Genomic DNA, 27,330 nt, shown 5'->3' with positions numbered 1-27,330 from the left:
TGAATAGACCTTGAGCTGCAGTAGTTTAATTTGCAGCATGTTTTTAAGCAGATTTTGCTTAAATCAGTGTAAAGACAGTAGGTGTTCTTATTTCAAGTTAATTAGAATAACTCTGGATGAACTTCAGTTAATTAGTAGTAAGTTTATGTTAAACTCAGTGTGTTATAAACTCAGTGTGTTATAAACTCAGTGTCTTTATAGTGTAATAATTAATTATAAGAAAGCAGGACCATTGCTGAACCAAGCTGTTTGAGAGACATGAGATTACAGTGAAACATCTATTTCCAAACTCATAAATACATCATATTTTTAATTGTCATGTTTCTATGAAAAGAAACTGCTCTAGTCTTTTTGGAAATAGGTGAATATTCCAAAGCTTTGTAAAACATTAAAATAGTATATATTGTCTAATTTTTAAAGTCATCTTCCCTTGGTCTCCAAGTGCTTTCATCTCTATGAAGGGATTGAAATTTTTCACTGCAGTATTTACAAGTGATGTTGTAATCAAGATTTTAATCCTGGAACACCTTTTCTCTAACTCCATTCTAGAACAAGAGGTGTGACCTTAGTCTGTCTGATGCTACCTTCTACATTGTGTTATATGCTCTGTACAGTCTTTGTTACTATTAGATTAGCAGTGAATTCTGTCTCTTATCTGTGCACTATTTTGTCAACCCAGGAAGAGTATACTTCGATTCTTGGATGCTGAAAGAGATGTCTCAGTGGTCAAAAGCAGCTTCAAGCCAGGAGATGTAATCCATTATGTACTTGACAGACGTCGCACCCTAAACATTTCTCAGGATTTGCACAGCCTTCTCCCTGAGGTTTCTCCAATGAAGAATCGCCGATTTAAAACCTGTGCAGTTGTTGGAAATTCAGGCATCCTTCTGGACAGTGGGTGTGGAAAAGAGATTGATAGCCATGATTTTGTTATAAGGTGAGTTTTCTTCGGCTTTTGATGATGCAACCTGCTCTGCTTCTTGGGCAAAATCTAGGAGAAATGCATTAATTTGAGATACTTTCAGATAATCCCTGAAATGTGTATTGAGCAATTAATGCGAAACTGTATCCTTCACTATGGGATTCCCCAAATTTGAATATATTCCTCTATTTTTTTTTTTTACAGAAGGATTATTTTTACAGTGACAGTAAAACAACAGGCACATGTGGCTGGAGGAGAGAGATTCATGCTACTTATTTTTGCTGCTTGTTGTTTTTTTATTACAAACAAAATAATCATTCTTATGGAAGCCATGGTGAAATAAATGCAAAATGTTCTCTATCAAAAAAATATATATATTTCTTAGCCAATTGAGATGGCTTAGTATATTACTATGTTACCACTATGCATCATTAGGTAAAATTTCAGTGTGATGTATTGATGCTGACCAGACAGCTGCCAATTAAGGTAACTGGAAGCCACACATGTTAAGTGTTTTTACATTGCTCTAGAAATGTAAGTTTGGGAAAAAATAGTAGATATGCTTCACTTTTTATTCATGTATCTGTCAAGTTTGCACAGTGCAATACCAGTAGACTTCACAACTTCACATGTTAATAAGAAATGAATAGGAGTAACTGGTTTCAGTTAGAGGAGGTTAAGCAAAAGATAGGTCCCCTTGATTTTTGAGCAGAAGTTTCTGTTGCTTTGCTATGAGAAGGGTGGAAGGGCAGTGTTAGAATACAATACAGAAAAGTAATCTGTGATAACAACCACTTCTTCTCACGTGAAAGAAAGATGGTGGTAAATGTATACATACATGTGTATATATATACGTATATACATATATATACATATATACACATATTTACCACCATCTTTCATCATATATATATATCAAAATATGATATGTATATATATATCAAAAAGAAAAATTACAGTTTTTCACCACTTAAATCAAAATAGGTTATACACTTGAAAGTTGTATTTGATTTGAAAAGTATACTAGCAAACTGAAACAATAACAAGCTACTCATTCATTTTTTTAATGTTTTTTTTTGCTTGTACCAGAGCTGATCTTTCAAATTAGCATAATTATTGCAGATGGAAGCCACAAATATACATGTATACCACATTTTTTAATATCTTTTACCCTATGGCCTGGTTTTGTACTTTCCTATAAGTTAAATGTAATTCATTTAACAGAACTTCAGAGAAGTTAATACATTTAATTTTGTAGAGGAACATTTCTTTGAGAAGGTAAACTCAGGAATGCCATTCAGAAAGTATCAATTCAAGCATGTTCTTTTACCTAAATCATGAGTTAAATTTCATTGAAGTTAGATGCATTTTCTTCCCCATGTTTAACTTGACATGAAGCTAGGTAGTGATATCTTGGGAGCTTTTAATTAATTTAAACCATATGAAGTAAAGGTAAGATTCTGTAAGATCTGTGTATGAATAATAAAACTGAATAGGAACATCAGAAAGTTACAGCTGCAGGTCACGCTTTTTGACTTGAAAGATAAAGCATTTGGTGTGTGAGTAGGTAAAGCAATCAGTATAAGAAGTAGTTAGTCTTGAGGATAATAGCACATCTTTGATACTGCAATCTGTAGACAGTTCTAATACAGATAAGGTTTTGGATTTACAAATAATACTTTGAACATCACAAAGTTCACCAATTCGCCATGGTCAACCTATATAATTATTTATGTATATTTGGATGGTATACATGTATGACTTAACTGTACAAAGTAAAGAGCAAGAAATTTATTTGTATTCCAACTTGAAGAGAAAGGCAAAGCATCCTTCAAAGTTATAGTTTCCCGTATTCCTCTTCTGTTCAGAAAAAAAGTTGTATGTATCGTATGAAACCAAATGATCTAATAGTACCAGTGCCCTTCATAACCATTTACCGTTGGCTTTTAGGATTCTGGTATTAAATTGTAGCATGGCACACAGTTACTCTTTTTGCTTTCACCCAATTTTTCTAGGATTAAAATGTACTTATTCTACTTACTACCTGACATTGTTCTGAAAAACAGTTAATGTACATACAAAGAAAATCATCAGTGCAGCCAGGTGTGTAGAATGATAAACAACATTTATATAGAACTTCATGATGCTGACTACATTATGCCTAAGTGCGATGAAAAGTATGCTGTGCTATTTTGGTTAAAAATATAGTCCAGATGATTTTGATAGTATTTTATGTTCTTCTCTAATAAAATCTGAAGCATAAGTACATGTGTTTGAGAGAGAGTTTTTTCTTAGAACAGGAGCTCTAATGCTAGATCCAACATGATTAATCCCATTGATTTCATGATTAAGCTGGTGTTGAAGGTCTGTGATATTGAAAAGGACATGGTAGACATCCAGAAGTAGTTGCAATAAGGTACAATAAACCCCAGTATCCTAAATTTTAATGTTTCTATAAAGGTGATATGAAGATGTTAGTTATAACTAATCAAGACAGAGAATATATTCTTTTCCAAGAGTAAAGAAGGTAGTCAGTACCTAATATTCTGGCAGATGCTATCAGGCTTAAATTAGTGTTTTGAAAGTCATCCAAAGTTGCTAATAACTGGCCATTGTTCTTTGAGACATTCCAACTTTCTGTTTAACAATGCTTATAAAAGAACAGTGATCCAGCAGAGACACAAGACAATTAGAATACTGCAATAAGAAGATTTAAAATTAGACATCTAAACTAGAGGCAAATAATAAGCATGCCTGCAATCCAACAAATTTACAAGTAACACAATGCAAGTCTTCTTTAGATATTTCTGAAAGTGCATAAATAAGTCATTTTTGCAAGTGAGGTAATATCTTGTCAACATAAGCAGATTTACTGTATTTACTGAAGACTTTAAAGTGGCCTCTTTTTAGTCACTTGGTCACATAGGGTTTTATTTTGTTCTCATGGCATCAAAAATCAAGAGTCTAGGGACGTCTTCTGACAGGATAAAATGGATTAGTTCCACAAGTTTAGTAAAGTCATGCTTGCTTTGACAGTAGAAAATGTGAACCATCAAGTTAAAATAGGAAACAGACTTTGCTGTAAAAAAAAAAAATAAAAAAAACAGTGATGACTATAAACTACTTTCCTGTTTCTCATAACTATTTCCTTTTACTGTTGTTTTTTTTTTTTGATGTAGATAGATGTTGATACTATACCCAGAAAAAGCTCTGAAGCATTCTAAAATCTGACTCCATAAAGTAAATTAGAATTAAAATATAAGATAATTAACCTGACTACACAAAATGTATGAAAGGCACCGTTCTTTTGCAGCAGCTGTTTTTCACATGGTGTTTTTTTCAGCTGCTTCTTGTTTCAGCAGCTTCTTCTTTACCTGTTGGTTCAGATATATGGTGCTCATTCTATCTGAGATTTAAATAAGATTTACTCTCCCATCATCTCCACTTTCTCATGCCGGAACTCTCAAGCCAGGGCTCTGCCATCTGCGTTACCTATTACAGAACAGATGAGCTAGTTATGGTAAGTGGTACATTTTGTAATGCAGTAGTTAAGTAGAACTTTCTGAAAAATAAAATTGTTCTAGATATGTGAGGTAAAACCATGATACTAAACATTGCCAAGTAATAATTTTCAGATTATTGGAATTATTATTGGAATTACTTCTAACAGCCAAGAAGTACCATAATAAATTCAGAAATACAGTTCAGCTTTTGGTTTTGATTCAAATGATGCCAAAGATCAGAGGAAACATATTCTCCCTGCTCCTTTCTTCATCTCCACTTCCTTTCCCTCCTTTTTTTTTTTTTGTTGTTGTTGTTTTTTTTAATTTGGTGTTCTTGACAGGAACTTTGCAAAGGCAGACATGAAATAGTTACAGGGTGTTTTTTGTTGTTTTTTTTTTTTTGTTGTTGTTGTTGTTTTGTTTTGTTTTGTTTTGTTTTTTAGTTAAAAAGAAAAAAGGGTAAATAAGTAGTGGAATCTTGTGTTTTTGTTTTATGACAATCCTTCCGGAAAAGTCCCTTTCACTTTAGTTAGCCTATGTGGAGAACACAGCTGAAATACCTAACACATGTGGACTGAAGTTGCTTGACTGCTGTAGAGCTGTTTTGACAAGGAACAGCCACAAGAAGATATTAGTATTTAATTGCTTCTTAATATGTTTGTTGTTTGATCCTGTGCACTGAGGAAGATAACCCATCCCACTTCCTTCCTGATGTCTTCTTTTTGTGAGCAAGCAATTGTGATGTGAGCAGCCACAGTTAGCAGCTCTGTTCAAGAAGAAAAAGGAAGAGAGAAAAAGAAGAAAAGGACTGACCTGCTAACTGTACTCTGGGATGTGTTTTTTCATTTCAGGAGAATAGCTTAAAATTCTCTACATCTCTGCTAATCTTAATATCTAAGTGAAGAGTGGCAGTACCTTCTTTTTTCTGTGTTGTTCCTTAAATTTATAGGAAAAAAAACTAAAATTTGTCAGAAGCATAAGATTGAGGGTATTAATTTAGTTACATTTTGAAACTAAATTTTTGCTGTTGTTATTACATGTAAGTAACAGCTTTTATATCCAAATATTTATTTAATGTTCCTTTCTTGGAGCATTACCATTGTGCTAGTGCAGTCAAAGACAGAGAAAGCAGATCTGTTGAAAGAGAAGTTGCCAGTTAAACAGACTTAGTTCAAAACATGACTCTTCCTTGAATAATGTTATTACTATCTCATTAGACTGTTTTCAGCTCTTAAATGTATCAGCTCCTTTTTGCCCTCTAGTTTCCTTCATTAGCATCAAAGTGCTAAACAAATATGGCCTTCAAATGTTCTTAGTGCTTTAAGTGGCCTCCCATAGACATGAGTAGCCTCTACCTCAGAAGAACCCTGCTAACCCTACTGTAACTTCCATGCTGCACCAGGAAGCCTGTTGTGGGGACAGAACACCAATGCAGAGATGTATTCTTATGTGCTGACAGAGCAAAGTGTTTGACTCCATAACAGCTGTTGCTACCTACTGTTAGACCACAATACTGGATACATTCTGTAATCACAGAATCATAGAATGGTTTGGGTTGGAAGGGACCTTAAAGATCATCCACTTCCAACCCCCTGCCATAGGCAGGGACACCTCCCACCAGACCAGGTTGCTCAAAGCCCCATCTCAACCTGGCCTTGAACACCTCCACGGATGAGGCATCCACAGGTTCTCTGGGCAACTTGTTCTAGTGCCTCACCATGCTCTGAGTGAAGAATTTCCTCCTGACTTCAAATTTAAATCTACCCTCTTTTAGTTTAAAACCATCCCCCTTGTCTTATCACTACACTCCCTCACAAAGATTCCTTCCCCAGCTTTCCTGCAGGCCCCCTTTAGGTTCTGGAAGGCCATTGTAAGGTCTCCCCAGAGCCTTCTCTTTTCCAGGATGAACAACCCCAACTCCAGCTTGCCTTCACAGTAGAAGTGCTCCAGCTCTCTGATCATCCCTGTGGCCCTTCTCTGGACCCACTCTAACAGATCCACATCTTTCTAATTCTGGGGGCCCCCGACCTGGATGTAGCACTCCAAGTGGAGCCTCACAGTGGCAGAGCAGAGGGGGACAATCACCTCCCTCCCCTGCTGCCCTCAGTCCTCTGTTGATGCAGTCCAAGATGCAGTTGGCCTTCTGGGCTGCAGTTGCACAATGATGGCTCAAGCAGTGTGCATAAGCATTTAACATTCCAACTTTGGAACAACATTTTTTTTATTTTTTATTTTAAGGAAGTTAACTATTAATTAGGTAATATAGGAGGTGATTTAAGGATCTGAGTTTAGAAGGGTAATTCAATAAGAAATTACTTCTATAAACCCATATACACATGCATATACTTATACACATGTATGAGCATGTACACATGCTCATACATTATCCAAATGTCTCTTGAACACTGACAGACTTGGCACACCAACCACCACCCTAGGAAGCCTGTTCCAGTGTTTGATCAATCTCATGGAGAAGAAGTTTTTCCTAATTTCCAGCCTGAATGTGCCCTGGTGCAGTTTTGTGCCATTCCCTTGTATTCTATAATTATGAACATTTCCCATTTAGGTTTTGTCCTAAATCCTTCTCTCAGCTTTTCGTTTTGTCTCATTAGACCAATGTCTGAACACTTCTGAAGAAGAGCGCTTAGAAGAAGTAGGGAAGCAATTAGTCATTGTATTAGTGCAAGGTAAAATTGATGTAGCTAGAGCTTCTGTTTATATATATATAAATGCTTATATATGTATATAATATATGTTATGTATATATATTATATTATCCATAGCCTGTTAGTTTTAAAGAATACACTTGCAATTAATTTTATGGGAAAACAAAACAAAATGGTGACAACAGTAAAAAAGGAAAAGCAACTCAAGAAAATCATTATTTTGCAAAGTTGTTTTTGCTGGGGCAAGTAGCATTTCATCGTTTTCTGTGTAAACAGTCAATAGCTTGGGCTCAGGAGAAGGAGTTCTACAAGCCATCATATAATGTGATGGATGTGCTCAATGCTCATGTTTACAGCTATTTTTGTAATTGCCCAAGTCAGGTCTTCAGTGCTATGTGTGGCTATTAATTTCAACATGTTCCTATGATCTCAGTATGAGTAACTTTGCAGTAAGTTTGTTCTGCTTAGTTGTGACCTGTAGTCTGCTTTCTTGGGTTGGCTTAGACTTTGGAAATGCCAAAGTATTTTCAGAATGAAAGGGTATGTATGTCATGGAAAATAATGGTATATTGCAGAAAATTGTGTTTTGGGGTCAAGTTTCAAGCAGTATTGTAGTTTCAAAGTGTCAATAACCCAGCATGTGAAAAGCGGAAGCTCAGTAAATGACAGTCTTCTATACTTCCTGCTGGATTTGGTATAGCAATGACAACTTAATACTAATAAAAATAATTAAAAAAAAAAAAAAAAAAAAAGGTTTTATTTATTCTGTACAAATTCCCAGGCACTTAATGGCAAAACTGTGCTGCAAAGCCCCCCTCACGTACTCATCACTCTTGTGAATATACTTGGTGTTTTGTACCTTACCACAAATGAGCTGGAATTAAAGAATATAAGCAGGGTAGGGTATTACGTTGCCAGTTTCAGAGCTGCTGAGTTAATAAACTTCTTTACTTACTTAATAGAAAATAAGTATATGTTTATGTGTGTCCATATTTAGGATTATTATTTTTTTTTTAATGAAAGTGTCCTGGGAATTGGCAATGTGAGATTATTGATATCTACTAGCAATTTAAATAAAAATTGCCACAATTGTATGAAGCTATAGTATAGCATAAAGGTATATTAGAGATCAAAGCTCAGAAACAGGTAACAAAAGCTATCAACATATACTCAGGTGTACAAGCAAATACACAATAGCCAGTGTTATTAGCACTGAAACATTCCTTTCTATGAAATTTTCTAGCACTCATCTGGAAATATGTATAATCTGGTACTAGTAGTTTAGGGTGAGTGTTAAAGTTACGCAAACCCTTGAATACATATGGAAACACATCTGACGTAACAGTTCTGTTTACTCCCTACTGAAGAATTACTGGAACTAATATTTTCCAACTCTGTAGATAAATATGAAGTAAATATTGAATTCTGATGCTTCTAATTTAATGAGCACTAGAATTATTCATTGAAGGAAGTAAACTCTAAGAAAATTAGGAGTGGCTTAATGAAACTAATGCTCTTATTTCTTGGTCAACTACAACTGATATGGTAGTGTTTATTTTCTTAACACAGCTAGAAAGTACTGTAAAGCTTATCTTGTATTTGTGTTCTGCTGAATTAACAATGTCAGCACTGGCAGGGTAACAGCAGCTAGTTACTTCTTTGCAAACAAAGCCTTACAAAGTTCACATGTACTTTATTACCACATCATTTCAAACTTCAGTACTACTACAAATACGTATTTGTATACTTGAATTTTTGAAAGATTATATGCTAAGAGGTGATCAGTATTTGGAATAGAAAATGTCTTACTTTTATATTTTTAAAATGTCTTAATACCTGATTAATACTGTAATCAGGTATTCAATGTGAGACACTGAGCTTGAAAAATATGGTGCATAAGATTAGAAAAAAAAAGTTTTTAAACAACCCCATTGTTATATTTGCTATTTGCTTTCTTTTATTTTCTACCTGAAAAATCTGAATATACAGCATGTTAAGAATTTATGCTGCTAGATAGATGCTGTAAACCTTTCTAAAATACAGTAGTTGATATTAAACATACTACTGTTGAAACAGTAATGACATGCATTGCAGGTAGACCTTGTGTTTGATATTTTTTTTAGGCTCTGGTTCAATTTACAGTGAAACACTGCTTTAAAACTGCACATGCTTTTAAACTGAAAAAAAAAAAAAAAAAAAAAAAAAGATTTAGGCACTAATTCTGTTGACAGATAAGAAAAGAGCTGTCCAAAGAAATAATCATATTAGAATCATATGGCCTATGTTATTTGTGCACACTATAAATATAATGCACAGCTTTTTAAACAAGATTATATTTGAGCATAGGTTCTTCTCAAAGTTGAACAAAGAGAGAGCTTTGCAATGTTAAGCTCTATCTCATGTTTGTAAGTAATAGATGTTGTCACCTGCATGTAACTGACTGTGCTGAAAAAAAATCCTGCTGGGCAAGAATCCTATGTTGAACAGTCCATCCTTAGAAGAGCCACAGTAATTCATTGAATTTCATGGGTTGATTTTAAGTTTTCTGTCTGATTATTTTTAGATTTTATGCAACACAAAACATTTGAGAACTCTAGATTAAAGGTTCACATGTTAATGTTTTCACAACAATTTTCAAAGCAAGTAAAAATTTTTGTTTTGTGTGTGTGTGTGCCCTAACAATCATTTTCTAGAAGACTCTTAGCAGCCTGTAATACATGAAGAGGGTTTGTGGAACAGATATGTAAAAATACAGAAGAACATAAATCCATTTGCTAAGAAAACTTACATCTGCTCACATGTCATGAGAAACTTGAACAGCTTTATCTCCTCAGCATATGTAGGGTTTATAGTCTTAAGAACATTTATTTCTGAAGAAGACTGGACCACTTTACGTCACAATTACAGAATAAAAATGTTGTTCTGAGGAATTAGCATTATCATGCTGGATCATGAGATGGTATTAGTATTTGCAACCTGCCTCCAGTGTTGCTTATGGAGAAGTGAAATGAAATAAAAGCTAAATTTCAAAACATCTTCAGTTGCAGTGATAATCTAAAACAGAAAACAAACAAACAACAACATTAACTTTATCATGGGCTAGAGTTAATTTGTAAATGATATTTAAATACGCTATTGTACAAAAATGCAACGACTAACCTGTATAAATTATACCTTAATTGGCTGATTCGGTTTCCTTTAAGACTGTGAGCAATTGGTAACAAGATGACCAATGAACGCTAATGACAGGTAACAGGTGTTAGAAGGCATACTCCAGCTGGCGATGCATGTTAAAGCATGATTACATGGCTTTCAGTTGTACAGAAAGCTGTCTTCATCACAGAATTACTTACATTCAATGTTTAAAAAAAAAGTCTGAAGAGTGTTCAAGGTGGTAAAATGCTATATGCTATCACACCTATTACCACTGGTAGCTTTCCTTCATGTAGATTGAAATGGACTTGCCTGTTCATTTTCAGCGTTTCTTTCATGCATACATTTTTCTGAGTTAATATTTCATATTTATTTTCATTTTCCATTGATTTCTTCCTCTTCAGGTGCAATCTAGCTCCTGTGGTGGAGTTTGCTGCAGATGTGGGAACTAAATCTGATTTTATTACCATGAACCCATCAGTTGTACAAAGAGCATTTGGAGGCTTTCGGAATGAGAGTGACAGAGAAAAATTTGTGCATAGACTATCCATGCTGAATGACAGTGTCCTTTGGATCCCTGCTTTCATGGTCAAAGGCGGAGAGAAGCATGTGGAGTGGGTTAATGCATTAATCCTTAAGAATAAATTGAAAGTGCGAACCGCCTATCCATCACTGAGACTTATTCATGCTGTCAGAGGGTAAGTGTCTGGAAAAGACTGGTCTGTCCTTGGCACAGTGAAACTCATAACTAGAATTCTTAGCAGTCAGAAAAAAGAGCAAGTAAAATGTTAAAAGGATTAACATATTTCCATTATTGTTTTAATGGATTGCATTAATGATGAAACAAGCTTGTTTGCTAATAAATGTCCACTAATCTGGCCTGTTCTAATACAAACTGAAATGCATTAGCACAACAGCTTTTCGCTTCTGCTTTTATGTACTATATATCTTTATGATCATTACAGTGAGAAATTGATGAAAATTAAACTGTATTCAAAGGATATGTGGTAAACTTAGCAAATCAAAAGACAATGAAAGTGCTGCATGTCTTCTTTTGGGCAAGGCTATGGAGATAAAAAATAAATTTAGGTAGCATAGGGGGGTAAAGTAACAACCATATAAGTAACGAAGTCTGGCAGATGTGAAAATTAGACCCTTCCCAAAATGTCTGGGATTTGTAGCACACTTTCTATTTTTGAATTTAGCTGGATGCTTGGTCAATTCAAGAACAGTGACCAGAATCACTGAAAACGTTAATGTGACAAGTTGTTGAAAAAAGGTGCATGTCCATGCTTCATGCAGATACTTGTTTTTTCAAGCTCATAATCAAACAAGACTTTTAGTTGAAGGCTCCAATGTCTTTGCCACTCCAAATAAGAGTATGTAGAGCCATTTACACAAAACATTCAGATGATAATGGTATTGTAATATCTGTTATGCGAATTATGACAGTATGCTACTACTCAGATTTTTTTCCTTGAACTATCCTTTGTGGGTTTGGGGAAATGTCTTACCGTATTGGTTTGTACAACAATTAATAGTTATGTGTCTGACTGAAAAGCTTGCTCTGTTACAACATGAGAAATAAGAACAGAGGGAATTGATCTGATGACCCAATACAGTATGAGAATATGAGAATGAAGCTTATAAATACGTTGTTCTTGAGGATATTAAGGCTTTTGGACGTGCTCTTCTCCTCCTACCATGTTTTAGATAGTTAAATGTGGCATTCTTCATGTGGTATAATTCTAGCTGGGGAAAAAAAAAAAAAAAAAAGGCTGTCCCTTTTGGAATTCGTCTCCTATGATTTCTTGCTGTGTTGTTCAGTTTGCTGGTGGATAGTTGTATTGTTGTACAGCTGCAATTTAGCTATTTATAGGCCTTTACTGTGTTGAATTTTTGTATATTCAGGGTTCCTATAGCACATGGATAAGTGCAGTAGTATTTACAAGTGTGTATAAATCTGAAGAAATTAAATTCACTTTCAGTTTAAAAACAGTTGTTCTCATTTCCATCTTCTAGATCTATGCAAAATTATAAAATGTGAGTGTTAATTCAGAATATCTAGTTTTTCAGTTCACCAACCTGAAACTTCTGTACAGGGGCTCAACTTAAAAAATCAGCATCTTTATTTTCTCTTTGAAAGAAAAGCAACAGAAGCTGTCATCAGAATTGCTGATGAAAATTTAGACTGTAATGTATGTCAAATTATACCTAGCAATGTCATCTGATATAACTACACATTTTTGTCACCTTGTTGAATCTGTCCTCTAATCCTTAGCCCCTCCACTTTCAAATCTTCTTGTTTTATCATATTGCTTTTGTTGTTGTTCTTTTGAGAGATAACTCAATATAACCATATATTTTTTACTGTTTTTTTTTGTTGTTTTTTTTTTTTGTAATTTGAAAAAGAACAAAATAAGTCAAAAATTACATGTGAAATTTATCTTTAGTCTAACAACTTCAAAAATTGTGACGCATAAGGCAAGTATGCCTTTATGAGTCAAATTTGGAAATGATACAGCTAGCAACAATGCATTTGGAACAAATACTCTTTAGATTTTATAGAAGGCAGACTTAAAACACCAGCCCATAATAATGAGGTTTGTATTACAGAAGAGTTAAATTTAGGGATCAAGTATTGTCTCTTTTAAGGATGAATTACACCTCTTTAAGATCTCTTTGGTTTATATCTTAAATGGAATACCATGGCAGCATGAGAAATAGATAAGCAAAAAATATTTTTAAATTAAACCATGCCTGAGCTAAAAAATAATACTTTCCACAAATAATAGTATGATTGAATCTTTCCACTTTGAATGGTAAGACTTGTCAAGACTTAAGCGAGTTATGAGTGTAACTAGTTTGAAACTAGAGTGCAGCTAACTCCACTGCTATTTAAAGCAGTGTGTGCAATTTAGCTACTTAATCTTAGTTTTAAGGAAAATCTTCATAAAGCTGTATTCTAGGTGTAGATATCTGTTGTACTTATGTTTATTTCAAATCTACTGTAAAGGGATAACTTATGAGCCTTTGAAGAGACACTTCATAAAATGAAACTCCTATAGAACATTCCTTGTCATATGAATCTGAACTATTTGTGTATTTTTTTTGTTGTTGATAGTTTTGCAAGGTGTGTGTTTTTAAGCATAAGTCTTTGCGACCATGTTAAGTAAACAGTGATGATCTGGTGAGGGCCCGTGGTGCTGCAAAACAACAACAACAAAAAATAAACAGAAAGCGAAGACTGCTTTTAGTTGGATGAGAAAACAGGAAATCTACCCTCAAAACTGCATGTTAAAACACATAGCAAGACCTGTGCAGAGCATCTAATCTCCTTAACAGGGTGTCTGAGCACATGTGCAAGACTGAAAATGCAAGGTTTAGGCTACATCTTAAGGTGTCTTAAGCCATAATATGGAGATGGAATTTGAGTTTTTGCGAAAAAAAATGATAAGGAAATATGAGCTGCGGGAGGTATTTTCTGTAAATTGCCTTCCTTTACATGAGGAAATTATTGGCTTATACACCTGCAACCTTTGTTTTGTGGATGTGAGCATTCTCAAATACTTCTATCTTCGTGTCTGAAAGTATAAATGAATGAATTAATGAATGATTTTTATTAAAATATACAAATTCTTAGAGTGGACAGACAGGAATGTAGCATTTGTAATCACTGTCCTCCATTAATATTTGTAACGTCCCCAAGTTCCTTTCAATCTTTATTCAAATAAAAATCCACTTTTGTTTCCCTTTTCTTGTCTTGATAGTGTCAAAGCATTCCGTCTTTATTTGAGAATAAATTATTACTTAATGCAGGGTATTCATTTGAAGCTAGTTAGTGCTACTTTAATTTATACTTTAATGATAAGAGAATCACTCAAGACAGTCCGTGTAGCTCATGTTGCTTCCTATATTGTAAAATCTTCCCAAAGTCATAACAACTAAAACACAATGAAAGTTTTCTTCAACTACTCCAAAGACAACACCAGGAGGCTCAACTGAACTAGTGTCTTTAATTTGAAAGCATTTGCTTATGAAGATGAATAAAAGGTCAAATTTTGAGGGCTGCACCACATCTATATCATTTAGCTGGGTGAAATGAGGCTTATATTTGAAACTTAAACTTATTTCATTACAACTACAAGTCTTCATAATCTAAAAATACAAAATGTGTTTCAGGCCTAACAATTGCCTAAAATGAAAGAATATGTATTGTTTAGAATAGATAGAATTAAAAATTCTTTTTTTTTTTTTTCCCTGAAAAACAAATTGCTCATGTAAATTTAATTGATATCAAGAATTCTTTGAGTTAATTCACCTAACATTTTATGAAAAATATGGAAATGTACTGTATTTTGGGCTAAATGATTTCATAATGCTCATAGTAATTTTAATTTGACATAACGTAGTAACAGAGATGAGTGATGCTGAAGAGACCAAGCTGATAGCCATAAGATTTGGAAAGGATTCTCTCTATTCTTTTTTATTTGTACCACCCTGCCATATTGTTCAAGCAATTTTATTTATTTTTTTTTCCTTCATCTATCTTTAAAGCATAAGCTTCTTTCAAACATAGGACACTAATTTTCTTAGACTGGTGTTCCAATCTAGAATCACTACATTCTGCGTACAGTTTTAAATAATAACAGAGCAGTTTTTCTGCAATCAGATATTGCACTGAAATTCTGTCTCTTATTTTTCCTTCACTTTTAATAAAAGCAACTTTCTGAGTTGCACATGGTGTTTGGGAATTGCTTTTGATCATATTGTAGCATTAAAAAAGCGTATTTTGATAACATTTTGAAAAACTTTTTTCTGTCCATTTGCACAGGTTTTGGGTCATAAAAAAGGTAATGTGGTGTTTGAAAAAGAAATTGCTTTTTGGCAGATTCCATGCCTTATTAAACATCTGTGAGTGATAGCTACTCCTTTAAAATCTCAGAGGGATTCAAAGTTTTGAGAATAGATTATGTAAATACTAAGTCTAACATGGTAACTTTTTTAACCAGTACCATAAATTTTAAATGGCTGATGGATTCAGATGTTAGACTTCAGTAGAGACCAAGAGGATCAAGTAGTTTCATGTGATAATTTATTTTCTCTGTTTTTCTTTTACACTTGAACACAAATTTTGTATTTCAAGTTAGAACATGGAATTTGGAACGTGATTTGGGGGCAGATGGGTGATTTTCTCATGAAGTGTTTCTAAGGGTGTTTTTTTATGGAATTTTTAATTTAATTGTGCACATGTTATTGACAAAATAATTGAGGTAGTCAGTACCTAACAGAGTGTAAGATGGAAGTAGAATCTATAGATGAAGAGTTCAGTTGATTAAAAGGATTCTATGTTCCCTGATGATGCTTCTAGGAAGGCTAATTATAAAGTAATTACGATGTACAAACCACATTACCTTTTTTTTTTTTTTTTTTTTTTTAGTTGAATTTAGTAACAAATTTCAAAAACCTTGTTTTATTAATAGATCTGAGATTTCAAACTGAATCCTTTCATTAGGATTACTTTTAATGATATATTGTTCCAAGTAAGTGATACTTTTTGAGGTGTGGAGTGTGTCTACTCTCAGCAGCAGAGCTCTACTGGAAGATGCGTTAAATTGCAAGCAAATGGGAACTGAGTTTACTGGGATCAGAATCCAGTTGTTCTATGTTACATTCAGTAGTAGCAGACAAACAAATCTGAAAGATCTGAGCAGATGCCTTCTGCTATGGATCGTGCCCTGCAGTTCCCCAGAGGGAGTAAGGAGGGCTCTTGAGGCTAGACATGATGTTAAAATATTAGGTGGAGGCCAGGGTTAACTCCCAGAGCCCACGTCTGCCTATCCTGGTGCATACTGGAAGACATAGGCTAAGGATGGAGAAACCCCCTCACCCTTTCCAGTGCCATCTTGTCTTCTGTAGTATTCTGAGAAGTTTTTTCTCATGTTTCCTCCCCTGATTCCTCAAAACAAAGTTCTCCCACACATCTTAATGTGTGAGAATGTTTTCTTGTCTTTTTTTTTTTTTTTTTTTTTTTTTTTCCTGTTGGAGTCATCCCATGAACTATTAGTCACTCGGCAGCAGTAAATTGTTGCAGTTGCTTCACATAAAATTCCTTGGCCTTTTGGGTATGGAACAATCATGTGGACATCCTGTGGGATTTGCCTGGGCTCTGCTTGCTTCCTCCTTGCTACTGCCTGTATGAGAGTGGTATTGGACTTGATCCTACATTAAACACAGCAGAATTCCCACTGAAAACTCTGTGCTGTGCCTGTGTAAAGAGTATGCTGTGCCTATTTATGGTCGCTTTTCAGTGCAGAGTCTTTTTCCTTTTGTTAGTGAAACCAAACAGCTGGTGTTTGAGTAGAGTGACCTTTTACACAGCTTCACCGCAGCTCCAGAGTCCTTCACTCTGGGAAATACAGAAGTACTCTGAGAAACTGAAACATGCAGAAATCGAATAGTTCTCCAGCAGCTTTGTGCTAGTAAAGAAACAATTGCTGGGAGCAATCAATATTGTAAAACACCTTTCTTTCTTGTACTGCTAGGAGATTTGTTTTTCATTGCTAAAATATATTCCTTAAAAAAAAAAGATGTTTTCATGTACGTAAATGACAATCACTGCAGAAAACAAAAAAAAAAAAAAAAGAAAAGCAAGGCTATTAGGCTGAAAATAAAATAATATATCTCTCATATCATGTCAGACAAATATTCAAAATATTTGGGAAAACAAACAAACTAGCAAACAAACAAAAAACACACAGCTGCCTACTCTCCAGTGTAGTACACTCCCATTTTCCATAAATGTGAGTGTTAAAATAGTTATGTGTTACAGGTACCCTTCTGGCCATGAATAATCTGTCAGTAGAGCTGGCTTTGTTCACTAGGTGTTTCAAACAAATAGGATGCCAGTCACTTCAGATTTTCGGAACTTGCCTGTTGTCTGAACTCTTTCCTAGTTCTCTGAATTCTTGTGAGAGGAGGAGCTGGCACTTCCCTTCCTGAAGCTGCAAAGCTGCTCTTGGCCCAGCAGCTGATGACCAGGAGAGCAGGACCATGGCAGACCAAAAGACTCCTCTGGTGTAGAGGTTCTCAGCATGTTCTTCACTTTCCTTTGCACAAGGTTCTCATGTTTGGGGAATGTTTAGCAAGATCTGTCAAGAGATATGACACTTCTGGGGAGAAAAAAAAACATATTTTTAATGGGAGCAAACCCAATTAAAGTAGTGGAGGACACAAGAGGGAAATTGAACATGTCTGGTTTTTATACGGTATATTCTTTGTAGTCACTAACTGAAGAGTTAAGACCCTGAAGAGTTTGGTCATGACTGTAGGGAAAGAAGTTTTATTCTTATTTTCATTCATCTGCTGATAATAAGATCCTGGTTTTGTTTGTTTGTTTGTTTTTGTGCTTGTTTTTCTTTGCTGCATCAACTGCTTTGTTCCTAATTATCAGCAATTAATGTACTTAGGACTTGTAAAATTTACTCTCCTAAGGTTAAATTTCAGTTTCAAGTAGAGGAAAGCAATGAAATTAGTTATAGGAAAAATAGTAAAGGAATTGATTATTGTCAAGTTTTTGATGTTTAGTTTGTTTACTGTGAGCAACAGCACTGTGCCTGATGTCAGTGACTGTTAGCAACTAAGTAGGGAATAAATTACACATAGTTTATTCATACAGTATATTTATATGTTTAAATTGTACAGCAATTTTGCCACTGTTCTTTTTCTTTTTTTTTTTAATCTTTGTGTGAAAAAAAAAAACCTCTTAATTTCTGTGTTTCTGAAAAATATAAAAATGTGTTAAATTAATTAACTCTAATTTCTCCATATCCTGTAAAAGTAATTGTAGATGTTCAGTGGAAAAGCAAACCAGAAACTGTTTTTATTTCTACAGAGAGCCACCTTAGACAGGTACTGTTAATAGGATGAGGAATAGCTTTTCTGTTTTTATGATACATCAGTTGAACTGTCTGTAAATTCTGTATGATACACATGTGGATGAGAAGATTCTGTCAGTTTTACTTCCTATTTTAAAGGAAGGTGAAAACTTACAACAATTCTACTTTTGATTTGACTGGAATGCTTAGAGTTTTCAAAGATGTGTGTATTTATCTTGTATCTTAGTGAACTTTTATGATGAGTAGCAGTTGTGTGGAGTATCTAACCAGTAACTGATCTTTTCCTATGATTAGTTAATTACTGATGTAAAGTGGAAATAAGCAAACAAATATAGCTTTAAATGATCTGGATAAAAATGGCCTTGCTTCTGAACTTTTCAGTAAAACCGAAGAGCATTGTTATGATATGATAAATTCTACTAGTTCTAAACATATTAATATCTTTTACCAAATTGATCCCTCATCTGAAGGAAAAAAAAAAAAAAAAAAAGTAAGTAGGCTAAGTGATTTTCTCTCTTGATATATGTTACATGTGTTGTTTGGTTTTGTTTTTGTTTTGTTTTATTTTGTTTTGGGGGGACAGAAGAGAGATAGAGAAGATAGAAATGGATATACATACTTGTGATTGCTCCTCTTGTTGTTTTGTGACACTTCTGAGTGTCACACTGACTTTAAACAGAGCTAGAAAAATAGCAGTGCAAGCCATATTTTTCTACATGGATGACTGTGATAGATGACAGGTGATGATGGCAGGCCCTGAAGGTTACCTTTTACTTCAACTCAAATAATTGGATTGTTTATGAAAGTGAATAAACAGTTCAGTCCTTCAGTTAAATAATATGCTAGCATAAACCTTATAATGGTGTCATTGTAAGAATTAGCAGTTTGGCCTAATGTCTTTCATAGTGTCCCCTTTTAATTCACTCAAGCTTCTTCAAGAACATCTTAATGGGTTGTCTGAAGTCTTTGGGTTCCTTTTTATGCATTGAGAAAGACTTCAATTTAGGCTTTTTATAGCTAAAGTTAACAAATATCAAGGCTAATAGCTACCATCCTCCCAAAGATAGTTTGCGGGGAAATAGTCTATGTCTTACACAAGCTGTTCAGGATTTAGAGTATTTCCATTATATACAAGAAAAGCTCTTGTTCCTTCCACTTTGTGAGATTTACTAAGTCTGGCTGGGATGGAGCTTTCTTCATAGCAGCACTGTGCCAAAATGCAGGTGCCATTTTTTAGATTTGTGGCTAAAACAGTGCTGATGATGCACCAGTATTTTGGCTATTGCTGAACACAGCTTGCAAAGCATCTAGGTCTTTCCATATTTGACCCCAAAAGGAGTAGTCTGGGGTTGCAAGAGGCCAGGAGGAGACAGCCAGGACAGACGACCAAAGGCATATTCATAATGTCACACTTAGCCAAATAAAAAAAAAAAAAAATCAGAAAAAGAAGGGGTTTTTGTCTTCCAAGACAGCTGGTGGTGAAAGCCTGATGGGCTGGGCCTCATCAGTCTGCTTGTGGAAGGTGCTGAGATACTGCCTTTGCATTGCCTTTTTTTTTTTTTTCCTCTTTCATTCATGTTGTAAGCTGTCTTTATCTTGAACCGTGAGTTGTCATGCCCTCTTCCTCTTCCTGCCCTTTCCTCCATCCCACTGGGGAGGGACCAAACAGCTATATGAGTGCTTGGCTGCTGGTCACCACATGAGGGAAGGAATGTATTTGAGTATGTGCTAAATTAGCCAAGTGTAGGCTTTAGGTGACTCGAGGAAGTCTTCTGGCCTGTTTGGCTTTGCATTAGAGAATTAAGAGACTTTGCATGTTACAGGGTGAGATAATGAGTAACATTACTTTTTTAAGGCACTCATGAAATTAGAAGGCAAGGCGGTTAGGTCAGTACTGTAATGTATACAGAGGTTTTGAGCACAGAACATATTTTGAACAAACATGACTGGTCAGGTGGTAGTTATGTGCTTTCTTAGAGTTAGAAGACACACCATAGCTGAGTTAGAAACTGGGTGCTTGAGTTTCAGGGGGAGTGAGATTTAAATCTCTTGTGAGGCCTCATTTCCTTCCCACGCTAGACTGAAGATTCTGCCTTGCTGTACATCTGTCTTAAGCACCACTTTCAGCAGAGGATGGTTCCTCGAGATACTGTTTTTAGGTCTCCTGCTGTCCTCATGCTCCTATGTAGACATGAGGACACATTCATATACGTGTGGGAGATTAAGTTCTGTGGGGATTCATATTATAGACATACTAGGATGAGTTTGCTGCACTGAAGTAATTTTTTTTGAGGTTTCTCCTTCAGACTTCAGGAAGTGAATTTACGGGCCACAAGAAAAGTTGAGTACAACCTGTATTTGTGAAATGTAAAACAAACAAACTAAAAAACACCACCTTTTATTTTTACATTGTTTTTCAATATTTCCGTATTGAAACATTTGATGTACCTCATGAGCGTTTTGGAGACATCTTATTTGCGTTTTTCTTTCTGTTTTTTAGTGGGCACAAGAGTCGTTATTTACGTTCTTTGAAGCATGCATTTAGTGAAATACTCAAAGAAAATTGACTTTGAGAAAGTTATTGCTAGATCTTGTATTTCTTTTTAAACTTAGTTGTGCTTTATTGGCTAGCAGTGGGATAGAGCAGAATTTCCAATCCGAATGAGTAATAGTTCCCTCTTACAAGTCAAAAAGACCTGCAAAGTGATCTAAGACCCTACCAAGAGTAAGAGCAACTACTGTTTTCGGGATGTTTATGAGGCTCATGAGGTTTTTTTTTTTTAATATTTTTTTCCTTCTTCATTTCAATGTAAATATGGGTACACTCACCAGAGGTACAGAGAGGAAGGAGAGGAAATAGTGGGCATATCAGAGTCATACTGAAACCAACAGGTGGCATGTCTTAGTCTTATGTCAAAATCTTTGACATGTAACATGCAGAAATGTGTAATATGCATAAGGCCTAAGAGGATAGTATCCTCGTGATTGTTCCAGAGTGCTCCTACAATGTAAAATTCATCTGTGGGCTTTGCAGACTGTTTGAATGGTCCTTTTCACCTTTAATCTATAAGGGACAGAGGAGCACTATGGAACACAGACCATGAAACATAGCTCTTGATGACAAGAAGCTTTCAGAAAATAATCTTGAGTGTATTTTTTGTTTATTTGCTTGATATTTTATGTTTTAGTTCCTTTTGCAGAGCTAGGAGTCCTTTAAAAATGACACAGGCAAAAAACTTCAGGGCTGATAAAGACAGGATCCAGGAAGGAACATTTCTTTCAAAGTGTGTTCTCCTTTCTCAATAGTGATGTACACCCGCTGGGAAGCTGCATGGCCACATGAAACCTCACAAGCATAGCTGTGAGCCTTGCAGTGGAAACCGTGTGCCTGCTGTAGGGAATGGGTGTAAGCTGGTGCAGGGTTTGACCTGTAGACCATCGATAACCATTGAGATTTCTGCTGCTTGCAAGGTGTTGTTGTGTGATTTTTATTATTTTATTTTTTTTAAGTAGAGACACTGATGAGCTTTAGTTAGTGGAGTTATCTGAGTCCCCAGGGATGCTTCACAGCAGGAACAAATCCACAGGGATGATGCTGTCTGGCTGTTGAGTCAATTAAGAGGTGAACTGCATGAATTCTGGGAAGGGAGATGAGCAGGTTTGCGGGTATGTGGGTAAATGAAAATTTGGCTGATGCATTTGGAAATCTCAGTTATGTGATGTTGTTGGTAGTGAACATCTGTCCTTTTCCTACTGAATCCACCTAGAGAGCAGTTGGCTTCTCACTGACAAGGGTAATGCAGAAGGGCAATGTTGTAGATTGCAGGATTTGGTTGACCATCTTCTGGTTTTAGCTTATGTGATTGCCAAGCATTTGTTGCAGTTTTGTTACCATGATTGTCCTCTGAAACAGGTGAAAGAGAAGAGGAAATCTGTCTTTCTGGTTTTGTTTTCAATTTCTTTAACTTGTTTGTAATATGCAAAGCAAGTTCAGGCAAAAATATCTGGGAAATATGCCAAAGAGTAAACACACTTTGTTCCTGTAACACTGATGGTTTGAAATTGAGTAACTTGCATTCAGAGTGAAGATCTCCCTTCAAATTTTTGTTAATTTACATGGCTGAAGGTAACTTAGTAAAGCCATGGACATTATACCATGGCTAGCTAAATAGTAAGTAAGTAAGGGAGTTCATTTTTTTCTTAAATATTTTAACGAAGAAAGTGACAAGTACTTCCTTTCTTTGTAAAAGAAATATTAAAAATGCATTCATGCTGCTACTTTTTTTTTACGTAATCTTGCAGTTAAGTGAACTGATTTTTTTTTTCATTATATTTACTTTTTTCTTTATAACAGCAGAAATAAAAGTAGACAACTACTCACCTAGATACCTTTATTGATGCGTTTAAAAATGTAGGAAACACACAAAAATAAAGCAAGTTACACAAAAGAGAGGACATATCGCCCTTTTTTTTTTTTTTTGCATGTACTAACCAGTCACTACAAAGTGGTTGCTGTTATTTTTTTTCCATATTTCTCTATACTCCTTTCTGAAATATGTAGATGAAAAGAGAAATTAATGAAGAAAGCTGTCACATCAGCAAAACTTAGAAGCTAAAGATGGGAAATCTTTCTGAAGGAAAACCATACAGTAATCTCCCTACCTGAAAACCACAGGAATTTATGTCAAAAAATACTTGAAAAAATAGTAGTGAAATCTGTAGCCTTCCTCATAGGTATCACATGTTTATTTCTGAGCTAGTGTAGCAGTGACCAAGAGCAGTTTTTTCGCAGCATGTCTTTGTGAAACCAGTTAGTGCGCTTGGCAGAGCTCCAATCATATCATATTGCTGCTAATTGACATTATGGTTGGTATTGTTTGCAGTGACTCTAGAGCTTAATAGAATGTGAAAACTGAGCAGCAGTCTGTCTTTATAGGTGTTTCTTTGGCATGGCAGCATGTGGACTCCTCTCTATTAGTAAAGTGTGTTTTTCGTATTTGATGACCTTTGTAAGGAGGTGAATCTCTCAGTTCTCCTGAGTTGTGCAGTAGGTTGTAGTGCAACAAATTGTTTGTATTTGATCGTGTTGTTCAAAATGTGCTTTTGTGAATGTTTTTTGTTTGTTTGTTTGTTTTGTTTTGTTTTGTTTTTTGGCTGACTGTAGTTTTGTAGAATCTTGATCCTAAGGAATAATTTATACCTCCTTATTTTACTGAAGTAGTTTACTTTATTTGTGTGAAGCCTGTCTCTTTTGGTTGATTAATGCAATGACAGCTGTGGGATTTACTATGGTAAAATCAATAGTTTTTATATCTGATTAATCTGTTCTGGTTCACTGCATTGATCAAATCTAAGTACCTGCAATCGATATTTTATATAATAATCTCTAAAAGGGAGACTCTAAATTGAATTGATTAAATCAAATGATGTCAAATATGATTTTTTCTATATAATTGAAGTTAGTCTAACAAATAATGTAACATTGAACATGTTCTTTTACTGTATCTATCAGGACCTGCTGTTAGACACTGAGTTCAGCCTTTCAGGGGAGATGAACATAAGCCAAAAGCAGTTTTAAGCTGTTTATCAGTCCAGTGAGCAAAGTGCATCCTGAAGATGTGCTCAAGTTCACAGTTAGCATTTCTCAACATGAGTTTCAGTACGCTGGAGCATTTCATTAATGTCACTGATACATGGCACAGTCCTCATGTTGTGATCATGTACATAAATTGTAGATTGGACACAGAATATAATGTTCTACAGCAGAGAACTGAATTTCCCATAGTTGTGTCTTTTTGTCTTTTTTAGGCTAGATTTAATATTTGATATTAGAGGTGCAAAAACACTCAGGAATATGGGACCCATGGAATATTTGTTGTGGTGAACTAAAAATTTAATCCAGATTTTTCCTGAAGTGGTGATGACAAAACTCAGTAATTCATGTAGGTCCTTCCACTGTTGTGTTCCTTATATTTACATCAGTAGGAAAAATTAGATCTAATTGTGAAAGGTAACACTAGCACATGTTGTTAACTTCATGCCAATCTGGTGACATGTTGCAATTTTCAGAGGAAAAATGTTAATCAATTCTAAGTTGTAGTAATACTTTCATAAAATTATAAGAATTCTTTTTAAATAAACATTTTATAAATGTAAACTGTTTCAAACCACTTAGCTAAATCCCCCAGTCAGTCTGCTGCTCATTACTATTATTGTAACTTTTCAGTAAGACTACATTGTTCTTTTTCCCTTGCTTAGCTGAATTGTCGTTTTCATTAAGTATTTCCCTGTTCTTCATTTGATATAACTTTCCCAGAGAAGCATTGCCTGTGTTTATAGAATCTTATGCACTCAGTCCCACTCTTGTATTGTTGGAAACCCATCTCTTTTCCCAGTCTGTTTGGCCATGTTTGACATGGGAGATAGCTTTGCATGCAGTTACTTTAAATGAATGATTTGTCATGACCTCACTACTTCTCAGAAGAAGCCAGGGCCCTAGAGAACAATTCAAACAAGTACCTAAGTTCAAGACTAACCCGTGGTTATGTTGTACTATATTATTATTTAAGTGATATGGGCATATATTATTTCAGTTGTAACTAACTTTCAAAATTAAAATAGAACATTTTGCTACTTCTTTTATAGCTGAAATATGATCATGCAACAGGAAAATTATCATTCTCTATATGTAGTAAAACAATCTTCTAATAGATTGACATGAGTTTATTAAAAGTTTTATCATTACTGTGAATTATAGAGGTCAAATTTGTTTCTTGGCCGTAGTTGTAGTTTCTTTGCTAATTGTGGTGGTTTCCTCAAAGGGGGGGGGAATATGATGTGAAATAAAAGGGCTCACGTGTTGATAAGGACAGAGAGGGAAAACAAATAAAGGCCTTACAGAAGCAAACAAGTTTTCTCTACATATCATATAATATCTTAGGTTGGAAGGGACCTTAAAGATCATTTAGTTCCAACCCCCTGCCATGGGCAGGGATGCCATACTTCCCATCAGTAAATGATGTTCATCTACATCCTGGGAAGCAGGGCCTCAATACATGCAGCAGTTATTTGGGAGGACAGACGTTCTGATAACGAGAGTCTCCCCTTCTGTTTCCCATTCCCCACCTCTTATTTCTGGGTGTGACACCAGACTGAATGGAATATCTCTTTGGTTTAGGTCAGCTGCCCTGGTGATGTCCCCTCCCCAGCTCTTGCCCATCTCCATCCTACTGGCTTTGAGGGGGGAGGTTTGAAAGGAGTCCTGGTGCTGTGCCAGCACTGCTCAGCAATAGACAACACACCAGTGTGATACCAGTGCTGTTCTAGCTGCAGGTGCAGAGCACAGCTCTGTGTAGTCTACTGTGGGGAATATTAACTCTAAACCCAGTACACTGATCCATGCCACTGTCAAGGAATTGACAAGAAATTGTTTCAATAGCCTTTCTGAGGCTTGAATAACTACTTTGAGGCATATAAATAAAAACCATATTCAGGAAGTGAATATGGCTGGTAGAAAACTTATTTATTACTCTTCTTGATCTCTGCTGTTGAAATTGCCTCAGTGGGCCATGTGAAATCAGATACACTCTTCGGTTCTAACTTCTCAGTTTAAGCCCCAACAGTGGGTGGGATACCAGCCTTCAGATTGTGTTGTCCAACCTTCAGCTGGAGGTGGACTTCTCACACTGGAAAGCAGCCCCATAAAGAGGGATCTGGGGGGTTGTGGTTGACAGCAAGTTGAATATGAGCCAGCAGTGTGCCCTGGCAGCCGGGAGGGCCAACCATATCCTGGGGTGCATCAAGCACCGCATTGCTAGTCAGTCGAGGGAAGGGATTGTCCTGCTTTACACTGCACTCTACTCACAGTACCTTGAGTACTGTGTGCGGTTCTGGGCGCCACAGTACCAAAAGGATGTAAAACTGTTGAGAGTGTCCAGAGAAGGGCAACAAAGGTGGTGAAGGGCCTAGAGGGGAAGACGTATGAGGAGTGGCTGAAGTCACTTAGCCTCTTCAGCCCAGAAAAGAATAGGCTAAGAGGAGACCTCATTGCAGTCTACAGCTTCCTCACGAGGGGGAGTAGAGGGGCAGGCACCGATCTATTCTCCTTAATCACCAGTGATAGGACCCATGGGAATGGAATCAAGTTGAGGCAGGGGAAGTTTAGGCTAGACATCAGGCAGAGGTTCTTCACCGAGAGGGTGGCCGTACACTGGAACAGGCTCTCCAGGGAAGCAGTCACTGCACCAAGCCTGTCTGAATTTAAGAAGCATTTGGACTGTGAACCTAGCCACATGGTCTAAAAGTTTGGGTAGACCTGTGTGGTGCCAGGAGTTGGACTCAATGATCCTTATGGGTCCCTTCCAACTCGGGATATTCTATGGTTTTATGACTCTATATCAGCCCTGCTGATACTACATAACAAATTTCTGCCTAAGAAGCCAGCCCACCATCACATTTGGTCTGGATCACCCCTTTCAGCCCATAACATGTGCCAGCAGCAGGGAGTAGCATAGTATCTCGTGTACCACACCGGTATGGGAAGGGAGCCCTAGAAGAGGGCTCCTGTGTGACCACACATGAGTACTGCATCCAGTTCTCTGCCCCCCAGAAAAAGAAGGACATGGACCCTGATAGTGTGGGTCCAGAGAAGGGCTACAAAAATTATCAGATGTCTGGATCACCTCTCCTTTAAAAGCTGGAAAAAAGGTGGCTCCAGGGAGACCTTACTGCAGCCTTTCAGTATTCACAAGGGTTTTATAAGAAAGATGGGGATAAACTTTTTACCAGGGCCTATACTGATAGGACAAAGAATAATGGTTAAGATTAAAGACTAAAAGAGGGTAGATTTAGGCTAAGGATGAAGTTCTTCATTGTGTTGCTGGTGAGGTGCAGGAACAGGTTGCCCAGAGAAGTTGTGGATGCCCCATCCCTGTTCAAGACTAGGTTGGATAGGGCTTTGGTTAACCTATGTCTGGGAAGTGTCCCTGCGCATGGCAGGGGGGCTCCACAACATGATCTTTGAAGATTTCTTCCAACCTAAACCATTCCATGATTCTGCAGTTGTAAGAGGAGTGGAGAGGGAAGGGAGGTTGTCCAACAGTCTTACTAGTTGGGGAAACGTTGTCTTCAACATCGCTTTTCTTTCAGTGTAGGAAAGTGTTCTCCTTCAAAACCTGCATGATTGTGAG

The 27,330-nt window shown here is 36.0% G+C and overlaps 1 protein-coding gene across 2 annotated transcripts in view; it reads left to right on the top strand.

Moving 5' to 3' along the window:
• ST8SIA4 (ST8 alpha-N-acetyl-neuraminide alpha-2,8-sialyltransferase 4) overlaps positions 1-27,330 on the top strand; it is a 62,019-nt gene that overhangs the window by 14,495 nt on the left and 20,194 nt on the right. For both annotated transcript variants that reach the window (XM_027446366.3, XM_038170638.2), the window contains 2 exons: positions 680-937; positions 10,649-10,942. In XM_027446366.3, coding sequence (XP_027302167.2) covers positions 680-937; positions 10,649-10,942 — 552 coding nt within the window. The remainder of the gene's footprint in view (positions 1-679; positions 938-10,648; positions 10,943-27,330) is intronic.

The sequence above is a fragment of the Anas platyrhynchos genome, chromosome Z (assembly GCF_047663525.1).
Source record: "Anas platyrhynchos isolate ZD024472 breed Pekin duck chromosome Z, IASCAAS_PekinDuck_T2T, whole genome shotgun sequence".
NCBI lineage: Eukaryota > Metazoa > Chordata > Aves > Anseriformes > Anatidae > Anas > Anas platyrhynchos.
This window is presented reverse-complemented; position numbering and strand designations above follow the sequence as displayed.